The following is an 11798-nucleotide window of genomic DNA, read 5'->3' on the forward strand; positions in this document are numbered from 1 at the left end:
AAAAAAAAAAAAAAAAAAAGAATTTATCCGGTCGTATCTCTGTTTGTACGAAGAAATGCAGGAGCAAGCGACGAGTTCCGCCGCCGCTAGCTCTTTACCTTCGAGCAGTGAAAGATCGTCCAGCTCTGCCCTTCACCTCGAATTGAAAGAAGGTTAATCTTCATCTTCTTCTGAAATCTAATCGTTTTCTGTTCCTTCTTTCTCTGTTTCGAGCTTCTTGATTTTTTATTTACAGATTTTTCTGTAATTTTGTGTGGATGGGTGTTTTTTTGGGACTGAATGGGGCGAGAAATTTAGGAATGGAGAGTGATGAAGAGATCCGGAGAGTGCCGGAGATAGGCGGCGAATCCGCCGGAACATCGGCGTCCGGCAGGGAGACCGGTTCGTTGGCCGGTCCGGACCGAGTTCAGGTTTCTCGGGAGAGTCAAAGGAAGAGAGGGAGAACTCCGGCTGACAAAGAAAGCAAGAGGTTGAAGAGGTGAGCTAGACGCGGGTCGTTTTGGTACTTTCACATTTCAATTAATAATTTATAATTATTTTATAAAATAAAGGGATAAAAATGGAAGTTGATGGGAGCTAAAAAAATATTCGAATTTATTTTTTATTTTTTATATTCTTACATGTAGTTTTGAAATCAATTTCCATTTATTCTTCTAAATTTTTTGTCTTACATTCTTACCTTTGACTTCGAATTCTGACTATTGATCCTTTTTTAAAAATGTTGACTTTTTATTATCTAATTTAAATATTATGACGGAGAATTTTTAAAATTAATTTTTTTTTTATTGGGTAAATTAATTAATTAATATTTTGTATAATTTATTTTTTAATAGATTATTGAGGTTTTGAAGCTATTTGTGTTATGTTTAATAAAGATTGCTGAGAAATAGAGTATCAGCACAGCAAGCGAGGGAGAGGAAAAAGGCGTATTTGAATGACTTAGAGATAAGGGTGAAGGATTTGGAGAAGAAGAACTCAGAACTTGAAGAAAGGCTTTCCACTTTACAGAATGAGAATCAGATGCTTAGACAAGTACGTTTTATTTATTCCATAATTCTATTCTTAATAATTTCAAGTTGGTTTTGTTCGGATTGGAAGAACGATGAGCCTTTAATGAACGAGTATCGAATTTGTTTTAACGCATATCGATTTGATTGCAAATTGTAGATTTTGAAGAACACAACGGCAAGTCGGAGAAGTGGGGAGTGAGGGTGTGAAGTAGAGATGTATTTAGATGTTTTGAAGCTTTCATGAAACATGTTGCTTATACAACCTTTGCAAGAATGAACTTTAAACTTGAGACATTGAGATCATCTTGTTCGGTATGTTCTTAAGGTATAAAGCACGATGTGGTTTCATCGAAGAGCGACTTTACTGCTGAAATACTCTGCATTTTTCGTCGTTTAGGGCATGTTCTGTCTGTATGTAATAGACAAGTAAACGCATTCGATCTTTAGAATGGCCAATTCCTTTGTTCACTGCATCCAAGTTCCTGTTCTTTAATGAAGGGTTCCGAGCAGTAAAAGTGATACTACTATGAGATCTTAAGAGAGCTAGTAATGGGCTTGAGTTGATACAAATGATATCAGAGCTAATCATTAGATGATGTGCCAGCAAGAACGTTGGACATGTTTGACTAGAATGACTAGAACAAGGTATGAACTACAAGCTTGTCACTTAGACTTCAAACAAATGGAACAGAGTGTCATATAAGAGATTATCAAAACAAATAGTTCAAAAGATACAGCACTAGCCTTTCTAAAAGGATCCTTGAACTGAATCTTAGCCAAACAAAACGAAACGCAAAACAAAAAAAAAAAAACAGGAAAAAAAACAAGAACAGAAAACAAAACTGTTTTTCCTCTCTAGTTCATAGCATGAATTGGTTGCTGTAACATACCATGAAAGAAAGGAGTCCCTACTCTTCACCATCGTCCTCAACAAGGATCCTCTTGCACGCCTCATAGCACATGAAAGAAATCCCAGCAGCAGGCACCAACTTCATGCAGCTAGGACCAAGCCCTCTGAATAGCCCCGGCATGCCTTCTTTCTCGAATATGCTCACAAGCGCATGGATGACATTCTTATAAACCTGTCTCCCGCTCAGAGCTCCCACCTGCATTTGCTTGCGCGCTACTTCCAGTGGGAACGTAACGCTACTCGAGAAGGCACCAGCTGCCGAGCCAATTAAAAGGGTTTCAATGTTTCCAATTCTCTCTTGCTTAAAAATTTTCCGGTAGGCCTTTCGTAACGTGTCATAAGCAAAATAATTAGTTGCAGAATATGGAATCACTCCAATCAGACTGGGAGCAAGCCCTCTGTAGAGTTCGGCAGGCCCTTCTTCTCTAAGTATTTTTAAGAATGCATCAAATAGACCATTGTATACATCTCTCTGCAACATTCACAAATCTCTATATAGCACTATCTCATACCAAAAAGGATTTATATTTGCTTATATAATCTAGTTACGTAAGTACCTGTATCGTCAATCGGGTTTTGAGTAGCTCGAGAGGATATGTGCACATCGTTGAGCTAACTCCTGCACAGGCCCCAGCGATAAACGAGGCAGAAATGGGAAGTTTTGGAGCCTCACCAGGTTTGGGTGACAGATTCTTGTTGACTGTGTCATACACAAAGAGCTGCACAAGGAGTGATGTAGAAAGTTTCAAGACTAGGCATTCAAGATATCAAATGGGTACCTTACGAGCAGCTTCGACGTCGTTCGTGGCTGAACTTTTCACTAATTTGAATCGCAAACGAAATTTAAATTACTGTTTGAAACAGCATGAAACACATGTTACATTTTTCAGAAGTATGCCTTTTTATGGTTCAACAAAATCAGGCAGATCAAGTAGGATTCAAACAAGGTGATTCAATAACCCCACGACCAGAGGTATTATGACACAAGCAATGTAACAACCCAAGCTCACCATTAGCAAATATTGTCCTTTTTGGACTTTCTCTTTCGCGCTTACCTTTTTAAAACGCGAGAGAGGTTTCTTCCACACTCTTATAAAGAATGTTTTGTTCCCCTCTTCAACCAATGTGGGATCTCACAATCCACCCCATTTCGGGGCCCAGCATTCTCACTGGCACTCGTTCCCTTTCTCCAATCGAGGTGGGACCTCACAAACACCAAAACAACATAGTGATACTAGTAATACAATCAGGGCGTAAGAACAAAGAGGATCCCCAATAATCCAGCTTTGAACAAATAAGAGTTCAATGCTCCCAAGACTCCTCAGCCACAGCCTCTTCCTCAATAATCTATCCCAAACAGTCATGTAGAATCAATCGAACAAGGAAAAGTATGGGCAAAACAAGAACAAGCCATTATCAAAAGTGAGTCGCCAATACAACAGATAAGGATAAAGCATGCAGAGATTTGAACTCCCACTCACCAACAATTAAGCATAATAAAATCAGAAAAACAAAGTATATATATCAGAGATTAGAATACCTCTATGGCCTTGCTAGGTGCAACACGAATGACATTAACAAAATTTCCCCTAAAGAGCCCCTTCCACCCATCAGTTTGCATAATATTATGAAACACTTCTGTGGAAGAATTTCCACTACTCCCCACCATTAGATGTGTCCTTATGGTCTCCAATGGCGCTACACAGGTCCTTGACACTGCCCCAGCAACAGCGCCACTCATCAGCCTCCTCAGTGAAGGATTCGCAACTTTAACTTTCAATTTAAGCCCAACCTTTTTCTTTTTCACAACCCCTTCCTCTTCATTAGCCCCAGGAACCCAAAAACCTTCCATCCAAGATAAATACTTCATGTACAAATCGGCGTAAGGAAGTTTATTGCCGCCATTGTTGCGAGGATTGGTAGAATCTGGGGAAATTCCGAAGCCCACTCCCATCTGCCCCACGCTTGCGAATAAGCCACCGGGTACAAACGTTTCATCCTGAAGACGACATTGAGATCCCAAACCAGAAACCGTGAAGAACCCATCATTTCTATCATCGAAACCTCGAATTTCCTTCCTACCCATAAATCAAAATCGAGAAATCAATCCCTTGACGAACAAATTAACCCCCACTCCTTTTGAAACCTCAAAAACTCTCAAAAGGGTACTCGAATAATGAAACAAATCAACCGAGAATATCCATTTTCAAAGCGGAAAATTCGAGGAACAGATATTATAACAAAGCCGCATGAACTTGTGGCGTTGGGGGAAGGGATTTGTGACTTGGAAGATGGGGGTAAACTCGAATTCGAAGGAAGAAATGGAAAATCGGAAAAACCTAGAAGGATAGATAGAAGAGAGGCAGATGAATTGCGTCTTTCACCAACCCCAAACAGTGCGGCCAAGCTGAAGGATTCGAAGGAAATATTTTAATGGAGGAATACTGAGGTACCTTTGCCTGCCTTATTCGCTCCGCAGATTGGCCTCTGTTTTTTTTTTTTTTTTTTTTCGATATATACTTTGTTTGGTAGCAATTTCTTCAATTTCTTCAATTTCTTCTTTCTCATTCTATTAAAATATTAAATAAAAAATTTCATGAAATTTAATTTAAAATTTATCCAATTTTTTAATTTTTTTTAATTATTTTTATGAACATTTCCGATATTTTTGGTAACTTACTTGAAAGGTTAAATGGTATCAGACACATAGTGAGTAGGTTGGCCATTAAAAAAAGTGGATTGTCAGATCTCACAACAATTGGAGTAGGAACGAAACATTCTTTATATAAGTGTTTGGAAATCTCTTCTTATTAGACATGTTTTAATATAAAATTCAAAGAGTGACAACATCTACCGACGAGGTTTAATTACCATTTGATTATTCATTTTTTAATCCGACCCTCGATTGACTGTAAAAGCTAATATCGTTCTATTAAAATAAATAATCCCACTAGGATTAGGATTTGCATTCCATAAGTGATTAGGAGCACTAACTTTTTCCCAAACCCACATGTGATGAAATCAAAATCAAATACAATCTCCTCCCTCCACTCTCCCCATGCCCAAAACCATACTATAAATACATATCTAATGCCTAAACCCAACCATATATCAACTCATCACAACAAGCTAGCTCATGGCTCTTCAACACAATAAGCCAACAACAATGGCTCTCCTCTTCTTCTTAGTCTTCGAGCGCATTTACGCAGCTCGTGCAGACATTGGCACAGCCATAGCGTACGGCCCTCCATATCTCCGTAAGTAAAAGACATTATCTTCATACATATTCAACCATACGTTAACTTAAATTTATAAATGGTCTTGTGTTTGTGTTTGTATTTGTGCTTGTGCTTGTGCTTGCAGCCACTCGATGTAATGGAAACAACATCGACCAGTTTCCACCTGGCAACTTCTTTGTAGCGGTCAACGAAGGGTTATGGGACAACGGCGCTGCATGCGGTCGTCGATATAGATTACGATGTTTAAGCGGTCGAAATCACCCATGCAAGACCGACATCATCGAAGTTCAAGTCGTGAACTTTTGCCCTAAGTCACCATGTCCCTCTTCCTTTCTCATGTCTAAAGAGGCCTTCTCCGCCATCTCTCGTCTCTCTAGTGCCAAACTCAACGTCGAATATATTGAGTACGTAACGTTTTCTCTTACTAAATATATCATAATTCATCGACCTAAGCGTTTTCTAAATCGTTAGGTGTTTCTGCAGGATATAATATCAGAGGCTTTGCAGCTAGTGGTACCACTTTTGTAATGTTAACCATTAAATATGCTTTATTTTTCATTTCCATTATGATCATTCAAGTGCATGTCTATCCCACTCGAGTGTTTATTCATATTCCACACGTTTGTTCTTTAAAAATGAGGGGCTAAGCTCTAATAGATAAGAATCTCTAAACAAGCTGCAGCTGATCCACTGAATGCCATTTAACAAAGAAGAGAGAGGGTTGATTATGATTTAATTAACAGTTTCCTAATTGAGTTGGTTAGTGGAACAAAAAGAACTAATACTTATAACTTATCTTAATGTATGGTGTATTATTATTATTATTATTAATCTCTATATATACACCCATAAGAGCTAATGGGTATAATGATTATGTGGCCAATAACCCATCTTCATATTATAAAGAGACCAACTTACGTGCGTCTTTGAATGATGTTTGCAAGCGAGGCACCAAACGATAAAGATATCACAATGTGACTAATAGTTTAATTTAGTGTCGACTCACAGTTTTGAACGGTTAAATATATGAGAGAGAAACTGTAGAAGTAACTTCACATTCATTAGAGTGGCATAATTTGTAACAGTCTAAGTCTACTACTGGAAAATATTGTCCGTTTTAGTCCCTTACATATCGTCGTCAGCTTGATGATTTTAAAACGCGTTTGTTAGGGAGAGGTTTCCACACCCTTATATTTCGTTCCCCTTTCCAATTTCCAACCGATGTGGGATCTCACAATTCATCCCTTGGAGGCCAACATCCTCCCACACTATCAGGTGCCGACTCTAATACTCCCATCTCCAACTGATGTGGGATCTCACAATCCACCTCTTGGGGGGGTCAGCATCCTCTCACACTGCTAAATGCGGGCTCTAATACCATTTGTAATAGCCCAAGCCTACCGCTAGTAGTGAGATTAGTCCACAACCCTCGAATACTAGAGACATCCTTGGAGTGATCACGTAGTTCCTACGGGTGGAGACAATGGAATCGATCCATGGATTTTCTTTTCTTTTGTTGCTTATTACTCGAAGGGTTGCAGGGAGATTGTACATGATCAAGTTGTTTACGGGGACCAACTTAATCCTATTTTCCAAGGATTATAGACGAGGAAATCCTAAGAGAGCTGTCAATTTTTACTACTGTCCATGTTTTCCATTCTACTTCTCCTACGTTCCGACATCCATCTTTGTCTCATCAGGGACAAATATGAGTTGAAATTGTTAAAGAATATTTTATTTGAGCTTCATCTCTTCATTATATTAAAGAATTTGTTGAAAATTAAAATGAGTTGGGGAAGATTTGATGATGATCAGTTTGATGAGTATGGCCTTAAATTACAGCTTAAGTTGGTTGGTGAAGCAAAAAAGATAGGTTTTATACACGAACTTGCCCACACCTGAATCAGAAAATTATAATCATATACCAAAAGCAAACCTTATTTTATTTGTATATTATAGGATGGAATCATGGGCAGCCATGGTTAAATAATGCATACCCAATATTATCACATAAGTAGGCATGATACACATATAGAGCAATGTTTATCAATGAATATATTATATTATCTTTTGATACGAAGACTCTTAATTATTTAATCTATGTCGATAAATGTGAATATATAGATATAATATTGTGAATAAACGACGAGAAAAAGATGATACGTTTTGATAAGAAACTTAATTGATTGTTGTTTCTGGAACATTCGAAATGAGAGTAGACTTGGTAGTTTTCGGTTTGAGAAAATGATAGTTAGAGATGTTTATTTAAACGAGTGCTCAGCCCATTCGAAGAGCAATTAGAAATGTTTATTTAACCGAGTGGTTAGCCCATTCGATGTCATACGCTTGACAGCTCAGCCCATCTTCAAGGCCATACGCTTGAAACAAAGCTCAGCCCATTTGGTGCCATACGCTTGAGGGCACCGATTCATAAAGATGTAGACTTTTTTTTTTTGCATTATTTTAGGGATATTTAAAAAAAATTAATTTAAATAAATATGGAACAGTTTAATACTATATATTGAAAATAAGTACAATTTTTTTTTTAATTTTGTTTCAATTTGGTCCTATAATTTAAAAAAAAAATTAATTTAATTTTAATCTATAGTTTGAGTAATGTTAATCTACATACATTCATAAAAAGCCGTTTAATGACCTAATCATGAAAACGACCCATTGAGAATAGTTCCATTCATGGTCTTTACCAATAAATTTTATAATTTTATAATTTTATATACTTTTGTTAATGGTCCATGCTACCAATTTTATATACTTTTAGATTGATTGGGTTAGTGATATAATAACGATAAACGTTCACAATTCAACTCAACTCAAACGTTTATTTTTAGGTTTGATTGAGTTGAGTTCTATCATCGTGTTAATTTTTTTATTATTAATAAAATTTAAATATTAAATATTCACACTTGACTGTGACAAATATTAAATAAGTAAAAATGGATAAAAAAAAATCCTATTATCTAAATAAAACCATAAAATATGAGGTGGGAAAAGAAAAATTGGAAGCTCCTCACACTTGATTTCAAGGACTGAAGCAGTCAATTGTGACTAAGTACATCCTAAAGTAATAGCCAACGTGTTCTGTCCTTTCATTTGTCTCTTAGGTTTGTATGGGGCCCACCTTCGCCAAACTCTTTGACTTTTCAACGTGTAGAACACGAAAGTCAAATTATGCCAGCTGCCTTACCTCGGTGATTCTATCAAACTCCTTTACATTTAATGCTTAATTACACTCTTAATTAAACTCCATAAATTGAATTGAATTGAATTAATCCATTTTTATTTTAATAATACATTAAACTATTACCGTTGACCCTAAATTTTCGAGTCGCAGAAATATCGTAACTCCTCCTCCAAACGACGTCGTTTCACTAGTTTATGTCGGGGACAGAGATCCACAAACTTTGCCTTCCTTATCTTGAAGTTCGTAAAAAATTATATCTTGAAGTTCGTTTCTAGTTCTAACCCGCTTTTCGAATTCATAAATTCTAATAATCCAACAAAATTTAACAAAATAAAGAAGAACTAGGGATAAATTTCATTTTGTGTAATTTATTTTTTTCCCTTTTTTTTCAATTTTTAAATTACATCGTATGAAACATTAATCTAAAAATCCGACAGACAATGAGAAACAGAAAGAAACGGATTTTTTTTTATTTTGTGAATGGCTTCACTTCCCCGTTCCATCGCCGGCGTTTTTCACTTCCAACAACCTTCCAGCCTCCTCATCGGCCGCCGCCGATTTCTTCTGCGATTCCTTGGCTTTCAACGCCTGTAATTTCGAGTGATTATAATACGCTACACCCAAAAACGCAAGCCCATAACCAACCAAATTAATCGGCGTCACGGTATCCTTAATCACCGACCACGAGAAAGCAATCAACAACCAATCCTTAACAACTCCGGCGACATTCATCGTCAAAGCCGAAGTCTTCCCGACAAGAAGAAAAACAGCCAAATTCAACGCAAAAGCACAGATCGAATTGGTCCCAAAAACCAAAAAATCAAATCGAAAACTGGAAGACTCTCTCAAAATCGGATACTCAACGAACACCCACGGCACCAAAAGAAAGACAAAACAACAGGGGGCGACATAATACAGAGACGTAATCGGATTCAGAGAAATCCCTTTAGAGGTAAGCAAAATTTGAATCATAACAAGTCTGGTAGCCTCAAAAGCAACAGCACCCAATTGAAGAAAAACCCCCCAAGCATTGAATTGCGCCTCACCATAGGCGGCGACGGCGACTCCAAATGAAATTGATAGCATATTGAAAAGGGTATCGGATTTGAACGGCTCTTTTTTTAAGAGGACACCAATGGAGTAGACGGCGACGGGCATGAGCGCTTTGAGCATTTGGATGAAGGAAACAGAGAGGAAGATGTAGGCGGAATTGGAGAGCCAAAGGGAGAAGGCGTAGAGGGCGCCGATGGGAAGAACAGAGGAGACGTAGAGATCTCTGGACATGGAAACAGGCTCAACAAGCTTGAAGACGCGGATGATTATGAAGGCCAGGGAAGAACAGAAGGCCATATGGATCATGGTGAGGGAGATTGGGAATGGCCAATTATACATCTTCTTGTCGAGGATGAATTTGTTGTAGACGATGACTGTGAAGCTTAGGAAGATCCATATGCCCACGTAGGCATAAGAGAGGAGGATTTTTTTCACGACGCTTTCGCTCAGAGCACCGCCTTTCCCCATTGTTGCCGGAGATGGAAGGAGGGGGGCGGCGGAGGCTGCGACGGGGGAGAACAGGGGAAGAGGGAAATGGCGGATTTGGGAAATTAGGGAGACTTTTTCTTTCAATATATAAGAAAATAAAATAACATGGGGAAATGAGGTTGAATTACGTATTTGGGTCTTTGTTAAAAAAAAACTAATTTCGTTACTATTATAGTTTTAAAGGGTTTAATTTAATTACATAAGGGAGAAACTAATAAACTGAAGTAGTTTAAAGATAGTATTAAATACTAAAATTATTTAATATGAGAATTAAATCGAAATTAAAAACTATATATATATATTGAGAGTAATGTCTAAATTAGTAATTTAACTCAAAAGACTAATAGAGACGAAGAGTGAGGGCTTTTGCGTGGGGATAGGGAAGCAGAAGGATTCTGGCGTTCAATTATTTAAATATTATATATATATTTATATTAGACAAAAACAAATCAGAAAAATATTTACTATTTACTTGGTAACATAATTATATTAATATGAATTGAGAAATAAAGGGAAAATAGGGATAAATTATATAATTTAATTTAAATATAAAATAATTTTATAAAAAAAAATTTACTGGAAATTGAAATTTTAGAAATAAAAATACGTAATTAAAAGTAAATTCGTTCCATATGACCAAATTGGTAATTTAATAATTAAAAAAAGAAAAAGAAAAAGAAAACCAATAATAGAGATGAGGAGTGAAGGAAAATTATTCTGGCTTTCAATCATACTGGTGGCTGCCTAAATTATTAAATATTTATTTTATTATATTTATATTTATATATAGAGAGACATAAAGACAAATTAGGGAATTGTATATTTAATCAAATAATTTAGAATCAATTTTCAAATATTCCAAGCTTATATATATAAATATATATATGAAAAGTCAGTTCCGCCCCCCACTCTTTCAGTAGTTGCAACATGCCACTGCCAGCTGTCTTAATACTTTTCCATTGACTTTTTATTTTCCTTGGATCTCTCTCGTGAGTTAGGCTAATGTATATTTTATTTATCTTTTTAATTATTTTACAAAATATTAATTTAGTCTTTTTAGTGTTAATTTTTATTTAATCTCTGAATGTTAAAAATTTGATTGATATTAACTTATATGATACAATATTTACTGAAGTCCTAAAAATCTAGAGGAAAAAATCATTCAAAATTACTACCAATTTTAGCATTTTATAAATTTTTAAATGTAAGAGATTAGATTTTAAATTATAAGAAATCAACTTAAAATACTGAATAAAATTATTAATTTATGGAAATAAATGGATTTTTTCTTTAAAGAAATGCACAAATTTGCCTTCTAACTGTACTGAACACCTTCTCATAATGGTATATCTAATTTTTACAACTTAGAATTAGTTTCTATCGACCAATAATCATCTAAATAAATCACATATTTTATCTTTTTATCTATTTTTATTACTCATTCACCTATCACGCCCCACCATGTTTATTGATTCGAACTTTAAACTTCTTGATCGAGATAGCTTATTTTTACCGTGTCATAAAAGAAAATCATTTTATAAGATGACGGACTACTTTTTGTTTTTTCTCGACTTCGTCATAAGGTCAACATACCAAAGAAAAAGATTCCAAAAAAATATTAATTATTTAAAAGAATCAGTATTTGAATAAATCATTCTGACCAAGACATTTTGATAATTGCATTGGTTGGGTGTAAATGAGATTATATTAAATATGAGGGATTCGTTGCTGTGGAGAGAAAAATAAATAAATAAATAAAAGAGTTTTTTAGAAGTTCATGAAAATTTAATAATTTATCACATTTTTTTAATTTTTCTAAAAAAATAAAATAAAAACCTCATCATGCAATGCACGCACTTCCTAAATAAACATTTAAGAACGTGATTGCCTCTTCA

General features: G+C 35.8%; 4 protein-coding genes across 4 annotated transcripts; 2 read left to right on the plus strand and 2 right to left on the minus strand.

Moving 5' to 3' along the window:
* The first annotated feature begins 6 nt into the window (after positions 1 to 6).
* LOC111491914 (transcription factor HY5-like) lies at positions 7 to 1483 on the plus strand. The gene is made up of 4 exons (XM_023141012.1): positions 7 to 152; positions 298 to 478; positions 876 to 1032; positions 1168 to 1483. The coding sequence occupies exons 1-4, from the start codon at positions 56 to 58 to the stop codon at positions 1207 to 1209; spliced, it is 477 nt and encodes a 158-aa protein (XP_022996780.1). The 5' UTR covers positions 7 to 55; the 3' UTR covers positions 1210 to 1483.
* A 175-nt stretch (positions 1484 to 1658) lies between these two features.
* On the minus strand, positions 1659 to 4411 carry LOC111491913 (adenine nucleotide transporter BT1, chloroplastic/mitochondrial-like). Its single transcript, XM_023141011.1, has 3 exons — positions 3461 to 4411; positions 2478 to 2639; positions 1659 to 2392 (listed from the first exon to the last, which is right to left on the minus strand). Exons 1-3 carry the CDS (start codon positions 4004 to 4006, stop codon positions 1919 to 1921), a joined length of 1182 nt encoding a protein of 393 aa, XP_022996779.1. The 5' UTR covers positions 4007 to 4411; the 3' UTR covers positions 1659 to 1918.
* Positions 4412 to 5026: 615 nt separating this feature from the next.
* Positions 5027 to 5863, plus strand: LOC111492001 (EG45-like domain containing protein). Its single transcript, XM_023141136.1, has 3 exons — positions 5027 to 5177; positions 5284 to 5563; positions 5643 to 5863. The coding sequence occupies exons 1-3, from the start codon at positions 5057 to 5059 to the stop codon at positions 5647 to 5649; spliced, it is 408 nt and encodes a 135-aa protein (XP_022996904.1). The 5' UTR covers positions 5027 to 5056; the 3' UTR covers positions 5650 to 5863.
* A 2969-nt stretch (positions 5864 to 8832) lies between these two features.
* Positions 8833 to 9975, minus strand: LOC111492064 (probable sugar phosphate/phosphate translocator At4g32390). The gene has a single exon (XM_023141238.1). The coding sequence runs from the start codon at positions 9880 to 9882 to the stop codon at positions 8848 to 8850; it is 1035 nt and encodes a 344-aa protein (XP_022997006.1). The 5' UTR covers positions 9883 to 9975; the 3' UTR covers positions 8833 to 8847.
* Between the last annotated feature and the right edge of the window lie 1823 nt (positions 9976 to 11798).

The sequence above is a fragment of the Cucurbita maxima genome, unplaced genomic scaffold, assembly GCF_002738345.1.
Source record: "Cucurbita maxima cultivar Rimu unplaced genomic scaffold, Cmax_1.0 Cma_Scf00017, whole genome shotgun sequence".
Classification (NCBI taxonomy): domain Eukaryota; kingdom Viridiplantae; phylum Streptophyta; class Magnoliopsida; order Cucurbitales; family Cucurbitaceae; genus Cucurbita; species Cucurbita maxima.